General features: G+C 38.3%; 1 protein-coding gene across 17 annotated transcripts in view; it reads left to right on the forward strand.

Moving 5' to 3' along the window:
- The window catches only part of ptprub (protein tyrosine phosphatase receptor type Ub), a 222,249-nt gene continuing 199,921 nt past the window's right edge, over window positions 1-22,328 (forward strand). For all 17 annotated transcript variants that reach the window (XM_079894983.1, XM_079894994.1, XM_079894995.1 and 14 more), the window contains exon 1: window positions 1-388. In XM_079894983.1, the coding sequence (XP_079751109.1) occupies window positions 319-388 (70 nt within the window). In that variant the 5' untranslated portion in view covers window positions 1-318. The remainder of the gene's footprint in view (window positions 389-22,328) is intronic.

Consider the following 22,328-nt stretch of genomic DNA (forward strand, 5'->3'; position numbering starts at 1 on the left):
GAACACCAGGATGATTCGAGCTGAACTTCTGTAAAGCCCCGCATGGGGGCGTCGTTCGCACACTTTCAAGTACACTACGCATACTCGAGCGCCAGAAAGTGCGCTCGGAGAGAAAGAAACATCGCTTCGAACTGTTTATCCTGACGTCAGTTTGAACAGATCGCACTGTCCCCGTATCACTTCACACGACTCTGAACTGAGCTTCGGCTGGATTTCGGGAATCGATGAACGGGAGTGAGTCCACAACTTCACCATCCAAACTACTGGAGCCACTGAAATGATTTCGGCTTGTTTTCCCATCTGGACTAACAACAGAAAATGAATACCTGCGCATTTCTCTTGATCCTGGCTGTTCAGATTCACGCCGACAGCGTAGAGGGACCAACAGGTAAAGTCCCGTTTATCTGGAGTTACAGGGACTGCGCACTTTCAAACTTGTGTGTGTTTTGAGGATATGGGAAGCATAAGCTTGTTGTCTTGACTGCAAAAGGAGACTGAGTTGCACTTATGAGTCGATGAACTTTTCTAATAACGGAGAGCTTTGGTCTCGGTTGTCATAAAAGCATTGAGTGTGCCATCAAAAGCTAAAAAATAACTGTGTTTCAGGCTGTTATTTGCTAGGCTAGAAGCCTGTTTAAACATTCCCTCAGAAGTTATGATTGACGTGGTTCATAGAGTGGGTCTTTGAATTATTGTTGAAGTGTATTTTTCATTCAAGTTGTTCGTTATAATGTAAACAAGTGTAGTCTCATCTGCGATGCTTGAAATCAGCGGTTGAATTAACGAATCATTTGTGGATGCACCAGACGTGTAATAAAAGCAGTGAAGTTGATTTTTTTATTTTATTTTTTGGATCGAATCACGTCAGAATGATTGACAGTGAATTGTATTTTAAAGTGAATTAACCACCAGCGTAAGTTATTTTTGTTTTAACTGAGTTAACACTTTTGGTTTGCTTAAATATTATTATTATTATGATTTTTTTTTTTTTAAACACGAAATAAGCGTTATACACGCCTTTCCCCGCTTTTAGTAGGACTAAGTATTTTACAGTGAAGTATATTTGGAGAGTAGTGTGAAGTACAGTCATGTAACTGAATCCTTGATTCACTTCACTGCGCTCTTTATTGCTGATAAAAAGCTCTCGCATATATTATCCGGTTATGCTTATGAATTATCTCGGCTTGTTTATGAGTTGTTCACGCACTGAAGCGCCCACAGCGTCCAGGAGCCTATTATCTCATGTCCAAAATAGGTTTCTTAATCATTTAAATAACACTGTCTTTTAAAGTCCATCTGAGTTTGGTTCCACTCTTCTGTGTTTTTACAGTGTAAGAGATGAATGAATAAATAGCCATAACGAACCTAAAAGATTGTTTTCTGGTCTTATCTAGTTTATATCTGACCAAGCTGGCGTTCACCACAAAACCAGCCTACTGACCAGGCTGGGAGACCACCTAAAACCAGCAAACCAGTTTAGGCTGATTGATTGATTTGCAAGGTAATGTGTAGATGGGAGTACATTCACATTTGAATTAAGAAAATATACAAATGCAAATTGTACACATTTAAATGAGTCCTCTTTCGTCATCCAATGGTGTTTTTTCCCTCCTGTAAAAACATCAGCTGCGGGTAGTTTGCTGGTTTTAACTGGTTTAAGCTGGTCTCCCAGTCAACAGATCACCCTGACCAGTCTTGGAAAACCAGCAAACCCTTTTGCATTTTACATTATTTTAAATGACTTAGTAGTACCAATGTTATGTGCCCAAGCTGTTTTCTTCGTGAGGAGTGTTGGCTGTTCGCCACAGTTTTTGATTTCAGATTTTACTATCCTCGCAGGCATAACCTGATCCGCACACACACAGATATTATGAACTGCTTCCTCCTCCACACTGTAAGTGGGCTGTATGAAGACAGGCAGAGAGCAGATCCAGGAGAACTGAAGGGTGCCGTGTGTGATTGCTCAGGATGGACCACTCCCTCTGAGCCAGGCTGTAGGAAACATGTCGCATGATTCGGCCAAGAAACTTGACAAACAATCATGATCCATTTGAAGAAGCTATTGATTTTCAGTTAACTAAATGGCTTCCATTTAGCAAGCTGTCAAGTAGCTGTAGGGTTCTGTGACTACTGCTTCGGTCTGTGCATTCCCCTCTGCTCTTCAGCTGCAGTCTAATCCTAGTTTCTGTTGGTTTTTGGCCTGATTTACACAGTGTAATCCTCTCTTATTGTGTTTGGCTGCTGTTTCCGCCATTGTTTTTTTTTTCCTCTTGTTTTCCCATGGCCTGGTTGACAGAAGGTAGCGATGAGTGACCTGACGTGAGATGAATACAGGCATTGTAACCAAGTTTCTGTCTCATTTATAGCTTTTCACACCCTCCCTATCAAGCTGCAATGCTGTATGCTTTCCTTTTGTGAGCTATGCATCATTATTTGGAGTTTTATAGTAATGAATGAGTGAACTTTATAAGCACTGATGTTGTAGGCTAGGCTAATTAAAAAAAATATGAAATGGTTTGTACAAATGCATAAAAGCACAAAATCCTTCTACATTTTAATGAAAAGTTTTTTGGGGGGGGGGGGGGGGGGGGGGGGGGGGTACTGGTGAGGTTGCTTTTGATGATTGAAAATGCACTGGAATCAGTATTGAGGTTAATAAGTAAGGTATAGATTTTTTAAATGTATGAATAGCATAATGATTGCATGGCTGACAGTGACCTGCAATTGATTTCACCTTTCAAGGATATATTTTCTTTTAGTTCTGCTGTTCATAATCATAGATGCTGTTGCAATCCAAAGTGTGTCGCTATGCTGGAACTGACACAAGCGAATGTCTCTCATAATAAGGGGAATGAAGCACATCATTAGGAGGAATAGGGAAATAATTAAAGCACATGAAGATAATTATACTAAAGCTGAGACAGAATGGGGCAGCTTCACATTTGCTGCCTAGTGATGGAGTCTCAGGAGGTTTGACATGCAGTGCTCTTTGTTGGGTTGTGCCACAAAGTTTTATTTTATGGTATTGACATTTTGAATAATCTGTTAAAGCCAGATCATATCTGTTAATATAACTCAGCATAATTTTCTATTTATTGCACAGTGTGTGGTGGGATTAGTAGGATTTGACAGATATGGGTCTTTCATTGGCCAATATTGATAACGACATAGAGAATTTGATTTGAACTAATTTTTAGCGATGTATTAGGTGCTGAATGCGACTTATGTTATCATTATCAGACTGATGAGTAAAATAGACTGATTATAGCTTCTTATTATGATAGCCAAGTTATCATACCCCATTTTTTCCAGTTAGCCTATAATTAGCCACAAATAAGTAATTTTTTTACTCAGAGCCTATCATTTTTCTTCCATGACATTTGTTAAAGTTTTAATTTTACATTTAACTTTTTTAAAGAAAGTTTCTTTATTCTAATTGTTTTGTGGTTGACCTCATTTAAGTGAGTGAGAGATAAGAAAGATTTCAGCACTTGTTTTTAAAAGTAATAAATCATTTAAAATCATAAATTAACTGGAATTAATTAAAATAAGTATGTCTGGTGTAGCCTATTATTTGAGGCATACATCTGGACTGCATTTATTTATGAGTTTTGTTTTCCTTTCAACCCACATAAATGTACATTCATATCTATCAGCTTCAAAATATAATGAATTATTCTAAGTGTCAGCCAAAATTTCAATAAAGTTGCATCCTTGTTAATTTTACATGACATTGTATCTAAATTAGCCTACCACTTGTGGTCATTGGCAAAGTGTAGGCTGGATAAATAGGCTTGGTTGATGTCGATCTGCCAAATCTTGACTTGTACACAAGATCTTGAATTTGAAGTGCTTTTCAATATGATGTTAACCATGTTTGGAAAATATGAGTTTCTGTCCTGCCACAGTGCCTTATTGGCTTCCTCAGGTTTGCTGGACTGTCAGTCCTCTAGCTTAGTTATAGCTTAGACTTCAACTGTTTCTTGTAGTACAGAGAATGGCATGTGCATCAAGGTGGTATCCATTTTCCCGGGACCCACTGAAGCAACTGAGTGAGTCATCATGCAAAAAAGCTTGTTATGGTAAAGTTATGAAAGTGGGGATGAAGTTTTATAGGGATTTCCCCACTGATTATGAGATAATACAACATGTCTGAAGTTCAATGAGACCGCCCTGGTGCCCAGGTGTAGGCGGGAGACCGTGGTAGGAGGGCTCGGATGTCTCGGGCACCCAGATATTACGCATCAAACAGATTCATTAATCAGAATCAACCTGACATCCAAATTCTTTGACCTCATTTAATTGCAGAGTACCTGTAAAACAGGAGGCGGCGAGGACCCTGGTGACCAGAATCTTATTTCCTTTGTAATTAAGGAGATTGCGTAGCTTTTGTCCCCCTGCACTTCCACCTGCTGTAGAAGCTCAGAGGGCCTTTTATTTTTCCTTTCAGTGTTAAGCGGCACCGAAATAATGAGGGAATGTGTCGGAGAAGGTTTTGAATGCAACAGCTGAGAGCGCTCATTCCCCGGCATCAGAGGCAGTCCGTCTCTTGTCGAGAAATGTTTTCTTTGGACTCGCCTGTCATATATAAGAGCTGCGGGGAGGGGGTTTTGGGAAAGGAGGACTGCCAGACGGCTCTCTCCTCCTCTTCTTCAAACGGCAGAGCTGCTCAGAGTCAACATCTGATGGGAAACGAGCGTACGACAACAGAGCGAACCGGTGCTGGCTTTTCCTTTTGTTGTCTCTGGAAGGCTGCTCCATTCCTCACTGATTTATCTATGGGTTTCAAAAAACAGTTCCAATTTCAAGGGGCCCCTGATGGAAATTTGGCTCTAAGAGGATCTGAGACTGGTGTTTAGATGTGAAAATGACAGTGAAATAGATCATCACAGACTCCAGAACAGGAAGGCACTTCGAAGCCTCAGCTTGCCCTTAAGTTTGGCGAATTTCGCTAGAGAAAGATCTCTGCCTGGTTAGATTCTCACATGTTAAATCCAGCCTACCCAGGTGCAGCATTTTTGAATTCATCCCGACAGCGCACACTATGATTTGTTCTCCTCCTTACAAGCAGTAATGCCTGAGGCTACGCTTTTTTCATTTTCATTTTCAGGAAGCTTTTTGCCTTAACTTTGTTTAGTGTCTGTTGAGGAGCACCTCATATCAGAGGATTGCAGGTGTTTACAGTGTGTGGGTGGTGAATATACTTTATTTTTAAGCCTAGTAATTTCACAGGTGATGGTAAACAATGATTGAGACTAAAGAGCGTCTCAGCGACGCCTTTTTGAATTATATCCACCCAGGGAACGAAATATTTTCTGGAAATGTTGTTAATTGATATTTAGGAGCTTATTTCCATTCGCTAAATAAGAGACTTGCTAAGTCTAACGCAATATGCTCTCCAAGGCTGCAATTGTTAGGGATGGGAATGTTTGTTACATTTCTCATTTCAATTACTAATATAGGTCTCCTCTTGCCATGAGAGTACCTTCTGCTGTTCTGGCCAACTTCGCTTTTTCAGGTGAATTTTTTTTTTTTTTTTTTTTCTTCTTTTTTTTTTTTTTTCTTCCTGTCATTAGAAGCTAGCCAGTCACTCAAGAGTCCCTCTCAGCTCCTGAAAGATCCGCTCTGAGAGATGCCACAACAGCCGAGGACATAATTGCACGGAGCATGTTTTTGTGGCAAGATTTCCTCAATGGACAGCTAATTAAGGTTGTTGAGGTCGGAAACCAGTCATGTTCATTTAAATGCTTCAGTGGTGATTTAGGATGTTAAGAAGCAACTGACTGCTGAAAAAAGGTTAAACTCAAAAGATTTTAACATTAAATAAATGAAGATGCTTAGAGACTTCCGTTCTTCCTCACTTTACAAGGAATGTGAAAGTGTGCAACCCTTTGAACATTTTCTGACTAATTTGGATGTAACTTCATTGTTAAAGGGTCATGACACCCCCCTCTTTCAGCTCAAGTCTAGCTCACAATCTTTTTGAAAAATGCAACTTAAATGGGCGTGGTGGCTGTGAGAAGAAGGGAGGGGAGTGGGTGTGGTATGGCACAGCAGGGGAGAGGGGAGAGGGGAGAGGGGAGAGGGGAGGGTTGAAACTGTCATCGCCAGTGGCCCATGCATATCGACTGTCACTAAAAATCAGTGGTAAAACATGAGGAAATGCTAGATTTTTTTTTAGCTGGCAAAGTTATAGTCTAATGAAATACACTGACACCTTATAATTGTATTTAAAACATATAAATGCACATGTATATGTATAATTATGTCATTATAAAATATATATTTGTTTATATACACACTATAAATGCATATATTTGAAAAAAAAAAAAAATTCGCTTAAAAAAAAAACGTTCCGTACACAGCCTAGATCTACGCGCCCCCTAAACCCACATAATAAAGATGGACAGTGACACAGAAATTTGCACAAATTATGCATACGTTCCATACAATTGAGGTATTATCGAAATATCTAAATTTTAATAACGAGTGAATATTTAACAAAAGGCAAGTAAAACGGTCAGGGTTACATTTTAGACACACACAAACACACACACACACACACACACCTCTGAAGCGATAGAAAAGTCCTCGGCACCGCATCACTCGCAAGACGAAACCTGCATTTGTGTACAAGGCCGAAGTCCACCATTCTCCAGTTGAGTGGTTGCTACACACACATTGTTTAGATGTGTCTGTGGTTGATGGCTGGAGTCTAGTCCTGGCAGCATCGCGAGGAAAGATGCACTGGAACTTTTGCACCACGAAAACAAACGCGCGTCCCATCATTGCCTCTCTCATCTACTACGCGACATCATAGTTTGACATGTCTGTCATTGGAAAGATCCACGTGGTGTCTTGAATAATTAAGAGAAAGTTTCTTCTCATTGGATAAAAAACTCAGTCTCATTAATAATTATGAGACACCGATGAGTCATCAAAGTGCTATCGTGCTCTGCCACGTCGTCACGATGAAGATTTTAAACCAGGAAGACGAAAATAGCGGAAAAAAACTACAATTGAACCATTTCCCCCCCTACCCTACTATTAAATCTAACAGATGCTAACATTGTCTTCAATGGTGTTCAACACACATACCTCTGTTAAAATCTCAGAAATGTTGGTTTAGGGTGTTGTGACCCTTTAACAAATTAAATGTTAGCCTAAATGTTATAAAAGAAAATTATAGCATAATAAATGTATTTAATCTTTTTAAGTGCATGGTTTGCCCACAATTTAACATTTTAGGATTGAACTGAACTTAAGTAACATATGCTTTGTGTTCCGCTAGTATAAAAATATCTGCAAGAAATAAGAAATATAAACAGCTTCAGCATATTGTTTGGCCTTCATTATATTGTTTTTCTGAACATTTCTTTCTGTCGTGAGACTTGCAATGCAGTATTCAGCGAGTCTTCGTGCTGGCCTTTTGTCTTCATGACCTGTTTTGAAGGTCTCTGCTTGTTTCAGTGCTTTCATATAATCAATGTGTCCCGGTGGCATTTTCCTTGTACCTTTTCTTTAAACAAATGGGGTGAGCTCTTGTCTGAATCATTTATCTGATTTGCCAGTTCCTGGCAAGTACGATGATCTGAGGATGCAAAATGTCCCCTCAGTAGAATAGATCTTTTGTAATTGCATGACTTTTTATTCTCTCTTCATTGTGAGTGTTTTTTTTCAAGCCTCTCCCTCTTTTGCTATTTCTTTCTCTCTCACCTTTTGCAGTATTACTCAGACTGTGTATGGTGATAAGACTGCTCATAACATTTGGTTTATGGCAAAACTTCCCATTTCGCTGACCATTTAGCTTGAGTTTTAGATTCACATGCTACAAATATCACGCTTTATGGATTCCCCGATTAGCATTTAGTGTGTTTGTATGGCTTATGTGTTATGTGGATGCATTATCGAAGGAATATACACACAGCTGTCACATAACTCTCAGGGATGTACTGATGAGGTTTGTGGTGGAGCTCTTGAGGTTTCTGAATTTCATCTTGGCCCTATGCTGCACTGACAGGCTGGAGAGATTTACACCAGCCCTGCCCTTATTCTCCATACTCAGCCTCTCGTGGCCCCGTCCAGCAGAGATTAAAGTCGTATTGATCCATGAGCCCAGGAAAGTCCATTTCACTAAGACTCCATCAAACAAGGACCCCCTTTATGAACCATGTGTTTCTGATATAGAGACATGAAATATAGTGGGTAAGAAATATAGTGGGTGAAAGGCATCCAGACTCATACCTGGACTCGTATGAATGTAATGCGATCATAAAATATCTTGCTCTTTGTGTTGTATAACCCTCAGGGCAGGAGTTAAAATACATTTGGATTTCCTTGTCTTTTCTTTTATTGTAAATTGGAAAGTGTTTTTTTTTTTTTTTTAACTGGGTATACTCCCATATACAGTGCCCTCCACAATTATTGAACCCCCTGGTAAATATGATCAAAATTGGCTGTAAAAAATAAATCTGCATCGATTATCCTTGTGATCTTTCATTCAAAAAATGTGCAAAATTCTAACCTTTCATTGAAGTAAAAGAATTGAAAGTGGGGGGAAAATCACATTATGAAATAAATGTTTTTCTCCAAAACACGTTGGCCACAATTATTGAAACCCTTTTATTAAATACTTTTTGCTATCTCCTTTTGCCAAGATAACAGCTCTGAGTCTTCTCCTATAATGCCTGATGAGTTTGGAGAACACCTGACAAGAGATCAGAGACCATTCCTCCACACAGAATCTCTCCAGATTCTTCAGATTCCCAGATCCATGTTGGTGCTTCTCCTCTTCAGTTCAGCCCACTCATCAGGTCAGGGGACTGGGACGGTCATGGCAGAAGCTTCATTTTGTGCTCCACAACAAATTTTTGTTTTGATTTTGATGTTTGTTTTGGATCGTTGTCCTGATGGAAGATCCAACCACGGCATATTATAAGATTTCTAGCAGAAGGCGTCAGGTTTTGATTTTTTATCTGTTGATATTTGATAGAATCCACAATGCCATGTATCTGAACAAGAAGTCCAGGACCTCCAGCAGAAAAATATGCCCACAACATTAAAGATCCAATGGTATATTAAATTGTACACATGGGGTACTTTTTATCCTTGTGTTCACCAAACCCATCTAGTGTGTTTGCTGCCAAAAAGCTCTGTTTTAGTCTCATCTGACCACAGAACCCTGTGTTGTTTGAAGATCCAGTCGTGTCTGACAATTAAATTTGCTGGAATTTGTTTTTGGATGAGCGAGGAGGTTTTTTTTTAAACCCTCCCAAACAACATGCGGGGATGTAGGGGTTGTTTGATATTTTTTTTTTTAGGCTTTCTGACCCTAAGACTCAACTAATCTCTGCAATTCTCCATCTGTGATCCTTGGAGAGTCTTTGGCCACTCAAACTTTCATACTCGCCGTGCATTAAGACAGTATAGACACACGTCCTTTTCCTGGCAGATTCATAACATCTTTAGTTGGTTATAACTTCTTAATTATTGCCCTGATGGTCAAAATGGGGATTTTCAATTCTTTAGCTATTGTCTTACAGCCACTTTCTAGTTTGTGATGCTCAACAATCTTTTGCTACGCATCAGAACTGTATTCTGTGGTTTTACTCATTGTGATGGATGATTAAGGGGATTTGGCCTTTGTGTTTCCTCATATTTAAACTCCTGTGAAACACGAAGTCATAGCTGGACAGTTTCATGTTCCTAGTCACCCTGGTGTACTAAAAAAGGTAAATATTAATGGGAATATACTTCAGAGATATTTTACTCGTAAAAAATTCTTGGGGTTTCAATAATTGTGGCCAACGTGTTTTGGAGAAAAACATTTATTTCATAATGTGATTTCCCCCCACTTTCAATTCTTTTACTTCAATGAAAGGTTAGAATTTTGCACATTTTTTGAATGAAAGATCACAAGGATAATCGATGCAGATTTATTTTTTACAGCCAATTTTGATCATATTTACCAGGGGGTTCAATAATTGTGGAGGGCACTGTATTGTCTGAGATGATGGATAATAATCGATTTTATGATTTTGTGACATAAAATATCTGCAAAAATATCCAGAATATAGATAAATATCCAGAATGGGATCTATGAGATCTATGCTTGCCACTGTGCAACAGCCAATGGTCAAAAGTTTGCATAGCCTACACCTTTTAGAATCTGCAAAATGTTCCCCCGTGGTGAAAATCAAGCTTTAAATGTTGTCTATATGTATATGTGCTGTTTTTAACATGCTTCAAGACAAACCATGTGCAAATTCATGAGTCAACACCATTGCTGAGTATTTTATCTTTAAAACTGCAGTGAACCAAAGACAAAAAAACGCGGTTTGAAATCGCTGGCGTTTCTGACGTCACAAACTACCTTGTAACCAATCACGTCATTGTTTGATCATCAACCAGTGGATCTCTGAGCTGGTGTGAGTGAGTGGAGGCGGGGCTAATTTGCATTTTCATGGAATCGCGTATACTAAATCAGGCAAGGGTGTAGTTACATTCAAGCTACAGTATTTTAAGGCATGATGAATTTGTTTTCAAGGAAAAAACATTTAAATATGTAATTTTGGTGATTAAAGATGAGTTTTAAGGGTAACATTGACTACAGGGGGACTTTAACAAAATTAGTGGGATCATACAAAATGCATGTGTTTTTATTTATTTATTTAGTACTGCCATGAATAAGATATTTTACATTAAAATATGTTTACATATAGCCCACAAGACAAAATAGAAGTTGAATTTATAAAAATGACCCCGCTTCAAAGTTTGCACACCTGATTCTTAATACTGTGTGTCATTATCTGGATGATCCACTGCTGTTTTTTTGTTTTGTGATAGTTGTTAATGAGTTTCTGATTTGTGCTGAGCAGTTAAACTGCCCAATGTCCTTCAGAAAAATCCTCCAGGTCCCATACATTCTTTGGTTTTCCAGCATCTTTTAGCATATTTGAACTCTTTTCATTAGTGACTGTGTTTTAGTTTTTTTAAATTTTTTTTTTTAGATCTATCTTTTCACACTGAGGACAACTGAGGGACTCAGTTACACAACTATTACAAATGGTGAAAACATTCACTGATGCACAAGAAGGAAACACGATGAATTAGAGCTGGGGGTGAAAACTTTGGTCCCACTTTATATTAAGTGGCGTTAAGTACTATGTACTTACATCAAAAAATACTTAGTGTTCATGTTGTATTGTTAAACACTTTTGCTGCTATTGAGGTGTGATATGGGTAAGGTTAGGGACAGGTGTGGTGGATTGGGTAGGTTTAAGGTGTAAGGGAAGGGTCAACTGTGTAATTACAAATGTAATTACATAAATTAATTACAGCTGTAATTACATGCAGGAATTTTTAAAATGTAAGTACAATGTAAAAACATGTAATTACACAATAAGTACATTGTATCAAATTATTCATTTCAATGTAAGTACATGTAAGTACATAGTACTTAAAGCCACTTAATATAAAGTGGGACCAAAACTTTTGAAAAGGATGAAGATGTTCCTAATTTATCTGATAATAATGACCACTACCGATATAGTCACGATCTTGATGTATTGTGCATCATTTGTCCTTTCTGACAGAATTTGGACTTATTTTAAAGCACATAGACATATTATCTCATCCTAATCCACCTCTATAAATATCTCCAAAAAGTGATGCCAACTTCTAGAAACTCTGGCACTTTTCAGCAGTTATTGGCAGCGAGCATGAGCTCGCAATCACAGAAGCAGTCTGTCATACTTGTTAGATCTCATCATAAACACACCCATCTGGTAGGCTGTTAACTTTCCTGTCTGTTGTTTTCTCCTACTTTTCCTCAATGTGACACCCAAGCAGAAAGTTGCCGCCTGTACTTCTGGATACACAATCTGCAGAAAGCCCTTTGTCACTCTCCGGAGATCCTTTGGGAAAGTATCAAGTTACAGTCTCAGGCATTGATCTATGAGAAGATTTAGTTTGAATTTCAAAAAAATCCACTGAATTCGTTCCCCTGCTCGAATGACGCTGGGTCAGGAGTGGATGTGCGCCAAACCTCCCGACTATTTCCTCCTCTGGCACGCAAACACCTTTAGCTGTATAGCAGCCGTCATCTTTCTCGATTTCCAAAATGTTGCCCAATTACAAATTGTCAAGTTACACAAAACTTGCAGAGTTAAATCAGAAGAGAGAGCGCTACGTTTCCGTGCACCCAGTGCTAACGTCAGCTCTCACTCCTCTGTTGACGCTATGAAATACGAAACCACTAAATGAGAACAGCACTTTCCAATGAAGTTTCCTGATACTGTATGGATAGTTATAAGCCTGTAGAACAGGTTCTCATGGGCATCATTTAGGCGAGCTGTGTGGCATCACGCGTAATCACATCGGCACTAGTGGTTCTACGGATCACAAAACTCACGGTTCGGATCACTCTAGGTGTAACTTTGCTTTCTATTTATTACTTAATGCACAACTTTAAGTAAGATACCACAGCAAAGACTGCTTGCCTAACTAATAAAGTTCAAACATTAAAGGCAAGTGAACAGTCAGGAAAAAAAAGAACAAATACACTCATTACAAGCATACATGTAGATAAATACAATATAATAAAGAAACAAATAAAGTAAGGTCTAACTGTAGTATTCTAGTATTCACTAACTGTAGTACAGAAATGTTATAATTAAATGTAAAATATAAAACTAAGTGTTCACTTCATAAATTTAATATAGATTAATCTTTGTTAAAGCAGTGTTTTGTTGTTTGATTAACATTGACAACAGCAGACAGCTGCTGTCACTTTAAGACCTAATGCATGGATCCAATATAATGATACACATCCGATTTCTAGAATATGCTTTCGTGCTTGATTGTTCAAAAAATACAATATTTTTCACATATTTTACATTTATTACAGCACCTCTCTCCTCAGTCTGGCCCGAACACATTTGTTTCCTGTTTTGGTGAAGTCCCTCCTTCCGAAATACTAAATGTGCAGTGATTGGTTAGCTAGCCCAGTGTGGTGTTGTTGGCTCTTAGCACGTTCTGGAAATGCCACGCCCTTTACCATAACCGCAAGCTCTAGTATTCAGATGTAAATATTAAAGATGGCGTCAATTTCAAACCAATTCAAGCCTGATTCAGACTTAAGAATATAACAAACAAGAGGATTGTCCAGAACGGATTTCATGCACGAACTTTGCAAGCACGGATTTCACAGGACACTTCAGAGTGTTTTTTTGTGTGTGTAATTTTCTTAAATGTTGTATAACTTCGAATCTAAAATGTCTAATCATGATACTTATCGGAAAACTGTTAATACAAACAGTAATTTGTCACAAAACCAAAAACGAGAGCTTACAAAAACTACAGTAAACTATATCAACACTTAGGCGGCGAGCTACATAGGCCTACCGTGCACCCCCCCCACCTCCCAACAAAACCATACTTTTTTGAAAGGTCTGGATGTGTAGAATATGAATCTGAATGTTAACATTGAAAATTTTGGGTTGCACTACCTGTTTTAGCCCTGTGAATAGGGAAACCCTAAAAAACGATTTTAAGCGATTTTAACACATCGAGATTGTCCTAGTCAATCAGAACAGCTTTTAGGTGACCCAATACACACTCAAACTTAACATATGATGACTTAGGTCAAATACCTACCATGCTGCTTATTGGTAGGTGTCTAAAATTAACATAGGTAAGGCTTTATGTCGATATAATGAGCCCATTTCAAGGCCACGACCTAGATTCGCCTATCATGCACCCCAACCCCCTCCCCTTAAAAAAAATCATGCTTTTCTGAAAGGTCTGTATGTGTAGAATATGAATCTGAATGTTAACATTGACATTGTTGGGATACACTAACTGTTTTAGCCCTGTGAATAGGGAAACCCTAATAAACGATTTTAACACGTCGAGATTGGCCTAGTCAATCAGAGCAGCTTTTAGGTGACCCAATACTCTTACTACACTAAATTGATAATTACTTTAAATAGTTGTTTTTAATTATTTTTAATTTAATATAGTTAAGGCCTTGTATGGATATAATCGATCAAGGACCATTTCCATAGCATCAGTTAATATGCTAACGTGCTAACATTCCAACATCCCAACATTCAAACTCCTCACCCTCCCCATCTTTATTTAATATAATTGACCCCTCTTACTACATTGATAGTTACTTTAAATAGTTGTTTTTAATTATTTTTAATTTAATATAGTTAAGGCCTTGTATGGATATAAAATAATATCCTTTATAAAATATATTATGGATATAATGCAAGATTAGCCAGAATGAAAGAAATACGTGACAAGAGATTAACTGAACCACTGGAATCTGCTCACAGAATGAATGTAACCTGTGAACTTATACCAGACACCATTACAGAAGGTGATGGATATCACAGAGAATGCTACCAAATATTTGATACAGAAAATAAATACAGTGGGGCAAAAAAGTAATTAGTCAGCCACCAATTGTGCAAGTTCTCCCACTTAAAAAGATGAGAGAGGCATGTAATTTTCATCATAGATACACTTCAACTATGAGAGACAAAATGAGAGAAAAAAAGTCCAGAAAATCACATTGTATGATTTTTAAAGAATTTATTTGCAAATTATGGTGGAAAATAAGTATTTGGTCAATAACAAAAGTTAATCTCAATACTTTGTTATATACCCTTTGTTGGCAATGACAGAGGTCAAACGTTTTCTGTAAGTCTTCACAAGGTTTTCACACACTGTTGCTGGTATTTTGGCCCATTTCTCCATACAGATCTCCTCAGCAGTGATGTTTTGGGGCAGTCTCTGGGCAACACGGACTTTCAACTCCCTCCAAAGATTTTTTTATGGGGTTGAGATCTGGAGACTGGCTAGGCCACTCCAGGACCTTTAAATGCTTCTTACAAAACCACTCCTTTGTTGCCCGGGCGGTGTGTTTGGGATCATTGTCTTGCTGAAAGACCCAGCCACGTTTCATCTTCAATGCCCTTGATGATGGAAGGATGTTTTCACTCAAAATCTCACGATACATGGCCCCATTCATTCTTTCCTTTACATGGATCAGTCGTCCTGGTACCTTTGCAGAAAAACAGCCCCAAAGCATGATGTTTCCACCCCCATGCTTCACAGTAGGTATGGTGTTCTTTCTCCTCCAAACACGACTTGAGTTTTTACCAAAAAGTTCTATTTTGGTTTCATCTGACCATATGACATTCTCTCAATCCTCTTCTGGATCATCCAAATGCTCTCTAGCAAACTTCAGACTGGCCTGGACATGTACTGGCTTAAGCAGGGGGACACGTCTGGCACTGCAGGATTTGAGTCCCTGGCGGCGTAGTGTGTTACTGATGGTAGCCTTTGTTACTTTGGTCCCAGCTCTCTGCAGGTCATTCACTAGGTCCCCCCGTGTGGTTCTGGAATTTTTGCTCACCGTTCTTGTGATAATTTTGACCCCACGGGGTGAGATCTTGCGTGGAGCCCCAGATCGAGGGAGATTATCAGTGGTCTTGTATGTCTTCCATTTTCTAATATTTGCTCCCACAGTTGATTTCTTCACACCAAGCTGCTTACCTATTGCAGATTCCGTCTTCCCAGCCTGGTGCAGGTCTACAATTTTGTTTCTGGTGTCCTTTGACAGCTCTTTGGTCTTGGCCATAGTGGAGTTTGGAGTGTGACTGTTTGAGGTTGTGGACAGGTGTCTTTTATACTGATAACAAGTTCAAACAGGTGCCATTAATACAGGTAACGAGTGGAGGACAGAGGAGCCTCTTAAAGAAGAAGTTACAGGTCTGTGAGAACCAGAAATCTTGCTTGTTTGTAGGTGACCAAATACTTATTTTACAGAGGAATTTACCAATTAATTCATTAAAAATCCTACTATGTGATTTTCTGGATTTTTTTTCTCATTTTGTCTCTCATAGTTGAAGTGTACCTATGATGAAAATTACAGGCCTCTCTCATCTTTTTAAGTGGGAGAACTTGGACAATTGGTGGCTGACTAAATACTTTTTTGCCCCACTGTACCACAAATCCTGTAGAGTCCAATATACACAAAATTTAGAAAAATTGAGAAGTGCAAGCACAGAAAACAAGGCCAAACAAATCCAAATAGTAGAAGCTCACGGTGAGACATTTGGTGCTGTATCTCGAGTTATTGACAAGGAAATCATCGGCAGCAACAAAATGATGAAATTGACTGATCTGACCAAAATCTACATAGCTCATCTAGGATGCACAAACTTGCCTCAGCACCAAATGCCTCACCGTGAGCTTCTACTAGTTGGATTTGTTTGCTTGCACTTCTCCATTTTTCTAAATTTTGTGTATATTGGACTCTACAGGATTTGTGGTATTTAGCTTCTGTAGCAAATAGATCCTTTCCTCTAATTCTGCGAAGCAAATTTTCATCAAATTTTTGTTCTGCAACTTTGAGGACTGTTCTCCACCCATCACACTCAAACTCTCTTAACCCCTCATTCGTCCATATCCCTTTCTTTTGTACCTTCTTCCGTGTAATTGAGTTGCAGAATATACAGTCAGGTGTGAAGAGCACCTTGTCACCAGTTGAGGCCCTCTGACTTTGCCTTGAACTTGCTGCTAATAGTTCAGGCTTCTGGTCGAGTCTTTTGAGATTCATGGTGAATCTTTGGTAGCATTCTCTGTGATATCCATCACCTTCTGTAATAGTGTCTGGTATAAGTTCACAGGTTACAGTCATTCTGTGAGCAGATTCCAGTGGTTCAGCTAATCTCTTGTCACGTATTTCTTTCATTCTGGCTAATCTTGCATCAGAATCTACGTTTGCCCATAATTGCAAGAGTGGTCTATATACAAGACCAGGGACATGCACAATGCATCTGGACTTTGGTTTTGTCCCATGACATACCCTATGCCTTGAAGGACCTGCAGTCACTTGGCCCACTGACTCATGTCTTTACTCAGGCATAACTGAGCAGTTCAACTATGTTGAAGAAACCAACTACATAACCGACTAGATTATCTATGTGTGTGAGGTGTGTGTGTGTGTGTGTGTGTGTGTGTGTGTGTGTGTGTGTGTGTATAAGCTACTGGACGTCTAAAATTTCCCTTTGGGATGAATAAAGTATATATCTATCAATCTATCAAATGTAATCTAAAATAATTAAAAACAAATATTTAAAGTAAGCATCAATGTAGTGTAGTAAGAGGGGTCAATTATATTAAATTGTAAACTAAAATATTCAAACATCGAGCAATTCAGTGAAACAAATTTCTTGCTGTATAGGCAGAGGATGCAGACTTGGGGTATCTGTCTGTGTGAGTAAGAACAGTCTTTCAGGACAGTCTGCCTGACACAGAGGAAACTGTTAATGAAAATTAAAAAAATATCTTATTTTGTCATTGGATGAACAACCCAGACAGGTTTCTGATTTGTCAATGAAATTACTTCGATGGAAAGGGTAATGAGGGTTGGAATGTTAGCACGTTAGCATATTAACTGATGCTATGGAAATGGTCCTTGATTGATTATATCCATACAAGGCCTTAACCATATTAAATTAAAAATAATTAAAAACAACTATTTAAAGTAATTATCAATTTAGTGTAGTAAGAGTATTGGGTCACCTAAAAGCTGTTCTGATTGACTAGGCCAATCTCGACGTGTTAAAATCGTTTATTAGGGTTTCCCTATTCACAGGGCTAAAACAGTTAGTGTATCCCAACAATGTCAATGTTAACATTCAGATTCATATTCTACACATACAGACCTTTCAGAAAAGCATGATTTTTTTTCAGGGGAGGGGGTTGGGGTGCATGATAGGCGAATCTAGGTCGTGGCCTATACATGAAATGGGCTCATTATATCGACATAAAGCCTTACCTATGTTAATTTTAGACACCTACCAATAAGCAGCATGGTAGGTATTTGACCTAAGTCATCATATGTTAAGTTTGAGTGTGTATTGGGTCACCTAAAAGCTGTTCTGATTGACTAGGACAATCTCGATGTGTTAAAATTGCTTAAAATCGTTTTTTTAGGGTTTCCCTATTCACAGGGCTAAAACAGGTAGTGCAACCCAAAATTTTCAATGTTAACATTCAGATTCATATTCTACACATCCAGACCTTTCAAAAAAGTATGGTTTTGTTGGGAGGTGGGGGGGGTGCACGGTAGGCCTATGTAGCTCGCCGCCTAACTAATGTTGGCTAGCAGGTGAGTGGAGCCAAACAGCTTTGCCATTTGTTTACATCGTAGAAATAATTAACATAAAACTTATAATTAGAAACTGTTAATAGAAAACGCAACTAGAAATAAGTTGTGATCCACAAACAACAGATTGTCCTGACAAAGTGGAAAATGATCCATTTCAGGAGAAGCTTTCGTTTCTGGAAGCTTTTCCCCCCGTAAAATGTGTAGTGCACAGACAAACGTTGGGGTTATAATGTTCAGGAACAGTGTTTAAAATGGATTTGAACCACTCTAAGGTTGTCAGCCTTAGGAAGGCCAAACAAATGAGTTTTGGAAACGGGATGGAAAAAAAAACAGTGTCTCTTTGACATAGCGACAACACGTGCACCTCATCCCCTTTTTTTGCATATTTCGTGGGCGGAGATTATTTAAATGAGTTGAAAATGAGTTAAAATTCATTGTAGTTCTGGGAAACTGCATTCTGTTGAATAAAATATCTCCCTTTGGAGTGGATTTTGAGCTTTGTAACCTTGCATATCTTTTTCATGCTCAAACAGCAACATTACACACTAACTAAAGTTGAAAAAATTTTAAAGCATAATAGGACATCTTGAATGTGTAAACTGGCAAGACAAAACACATGCAGATTATAAACCTTCGCTCTGTGCAGGTTAAAGTTGTAATTAATCAGTGAATGCGTGCCGAACCGTAGGGCCTGGTCCGTATACGGATCACGGATCAACTACTATCCGTTTAACCCCTAATTGCCACCATTAATTCATTATAGATGGAATGAACGGGATGTGAGCTCTTCTGACTTTAAGCGATAATTAAGGCGTAGGTTGTGTCAGCTTGATTTAAACGCACACATTCACACATCCAGATGGATATCAAGCCTGAAATAGTCAGTTTTCTCTATTTTACAGCTTTCAGTGACACCTGCCATGTCACAGCATTGTGGATGTTATTTGAATGGGAAGTGCTCTTTCTGTTTCCGTTGGTGACTTCTCCCTGGTGTGACAGCTGTTCTTGGCAGGTTATGGCATGAGTGCGCCCAGTGTCAGCAGGGACTGCATCACTGTCACATCAGCAGACTTCTCTTTCACACCTGTCTGTTCTACCTGAGCTCCATGTGCTGTGTCTTAGGTGTGCATGCGTGTGTTTGAAGATCACGCTTTCAGATGCTGTTTTCACTTTGTCATATTTGCTTACACTGATATATCATGTTAAATTATGTTCACAAGCAGTCCGTACTGATTAAGGATGTACCTGAAGGCTGAGTCTATAATTAATGTATTAATGGAAACACATTTACGCCTATTCTCAAAACCTTTGAGCTCCTCTACCTACAGATATTAGCCTTCTAAGGAAGCTAAGCTAACAATGTGAAATGTAAAAATAGCACTCACAAAATATAATTTTAATTTGATTGATTGCTATAGAATCCTATACAAATCCCTATTTGGAATAGTTTGGCAATCCATGCATGTACATACCCAGACGCTACGCCACTGAAGTGAACGCAAACAGTTGAGAAAGAAATCGGATGTGCATCATTATATTGGATCCGCGCATATGGTCTTAAAGTGACAGCAGCCTACAAATACCTGCTGCAGACTGTCATTAATGTTAATCAAACAACAAAACACAGCTGGTAATATTTAAGTACAGGGAACACTATGGTGTTATTTTACATTTAGGCCTATTTATTCCATTTTTGTATCTGAATACTACAGTTAGACCTTACTTTATTTGTAACTTTGTTGTGCCGTCGCAATCATGGACTCTTATTTTGATATTCTGTTTTGTTTCCTTGGTTTCTGATTATGTTCCTTTGTTTCTATGGTTATTTACTGTATAATTATTAGCTGTATCTTATTTAGCTCCTTGCTATCCCCTACATTCTCTCTTTTCTTTTCAGTTCAGTCCTCTGTCAGTTATGTAATGCATTTATCTCTTGTGTACCCCCAACAATCTCCTGCATTTATTATTAAAGACTATAAAAAGTATTCCTAGTTTGTGTGCGATGCTTATCCTTACCAGCACGTTACAATATGCTTGTAATTATTGTATTTATTTTATTACTGACTGTTCACTTGCCTTTAATAATGTTTGAACTTTATTAGTTTGGCTAGTAGTTTTTACTGTGGTATCGAAGTACTTAAAGTGTGCTTTAAGTAATAAATGAAAGCAAAGTTATATTAGTATGTAGCCTATGTATGTCAGCATATAAAATCTATGAACATATCCACCACCACTTTTTTCCCCAGTGGATTGCCTTCTTCACAAAGGTATACTTTAATTTTGGATCAAAGAAGTTTCCTAAAATGCGTAATGTTGCTTCTTACCTTGTGAAACAGCCTTCTTGTTTGCAGGGTTTGGAACAGAGCTTTTAAAATGAAGGTTTCTTTCAGTAAGTATATCCCTGTTACAGAGCAATGCCTCTCTAGAAGCAATACTTTTAAAGTAAAAGCACAGTAACAAGCACATGGCCACTGTCCATTTTGTGTGATTTCCTGGAGGTAGCTGCATTTTCAGTTTACCTCTCAGACCATCTTAGTCTACACCTACATGCTCCTAAATTCGTGTGGCGTACAGAATGATTTCTCCCACATGGCCTCGAAATAGTGCCGAGACATCAGTGGAAGCCTTGCCAGCACTCGCTTGGCACGCCAAAGTAGATGTCAAGCAATTTATAAAATGTTCAAAATGATCCATCATATGGTTTTGAATTATATAAATGCAGAATGAGGATAACTGAATGAATGAAGGGCCCAGATGACAGGTGAGCCGTTCAGACTCAGGTGTATGCTGGAGACCTGAGAGTGAAGGATTATTGATCTACTACCGACCGGCAGAAAGAGCTTATCGCTTCTTTTAGAGCTCTTCTTCCTGTCTCCCTCAGGTCTCTGGACTCTATTCCCAGATCATGATCCGATCACCTCAGATGAAGTGCTTCTTCCTCTCGGCACTTTCTCATCTACTCCCTCTCTCTCTCACAATCTCTCTTTCCCTGTCTGTCTTTTGTCTTTCCTCTCCCTCTGGTTCCCTCTCTCAGATTGCCCTTCGTATTCTTAGGCTCTGCTGAAATCAGCATGCAGCCCTTGGTTGGCATCCATAATGCATATGCATGCGCTAGATGAAGCTCGCTGGAGTTTGCGTTCCGTCTTGTGGGACGGTGTCTGTCTCGCCCTGAATTCTGAAGGGCTTCACTCTTCGCTATGAAAAGTTTCTCCCACCACCTCTAGTTTTGATTCTTTGTCAAACAGTTCTGGATTTATGCAAAAAATGTCACTGTCAGACTTGTAAATTAAATATTATTATTATTATTATTATTATTAATAAATAATTATTATCATCAATATTATTTTATTAGCACTAGAAGTATTATATACAAATATGTATGTTTATTATATATGTATAATATGCATTTAGTAGTAGTAGTAGTAAATTATTTTACATTATTATTTTCAAATATAGTTTATTATTGTTATTAAAAATAATAGAAATAGGCTATATTTGCTACTACTAGTAGTAGTACTAGCAAATATAGCAAATTATTATTAATAATAATATTATAATTAATAATAGTAATGTTTCTAACATTACTAGTTACATTAATAATAATAATAATAAATTGTTTTTTTTTATATTGGTAAAAACTATTGGTCAGATTGATTATAGTTCTAATCATTAATAATTCTGTTTATTGTACAAACATCACCACTTGTGGTCTGGGTTTTTGTGTCTCGGATAATTTTTCGGATCAGGTCCTCAAGATTTTCACTTCCTCTTGTCTCCTTTTCAAATCCCACCTGTCTGATTCTTCCTGGGAAATACTCAGCCTCTCTGCTTCCAGATACTAATCAGGAATGAGGACTGTCTGACAGGTAGAATTTATTCCTTTATTCTTGTTTTATCTTGACGTCAGTGCTAACACAGCTAGCTCAGAGCTAGATGGACCGATCATTTAGCTCCATTTAACATGTGAGAGAGTATAATTCTTGCCTGTAGCCCTTGTAGATCAATGGATTGAAAGCTTTGGTGTCTTAAGTGCTAAGACTGGTGTGTTTTTACTCGACTCTCACACCCAGAGCAAAAGAATTTGGGGTTTATGGACGTTTTTAGACTTCTTGTAGGCTTTATGCAAAGATCAAACATG

Source organism: Squalius cephalus (genome assembly GCF_949319135.1).
Source record: "Squalius cephalus genome assembly, chromosome: 15".
In the NCBI taxonomy this organism is placed as follows: domain Eukaryota; kingdom Metazoa; phylum Chordata; class Actinopteri; order Cypriniformes; family Leuciscidae; genus Squalius; species Squalius cephalus.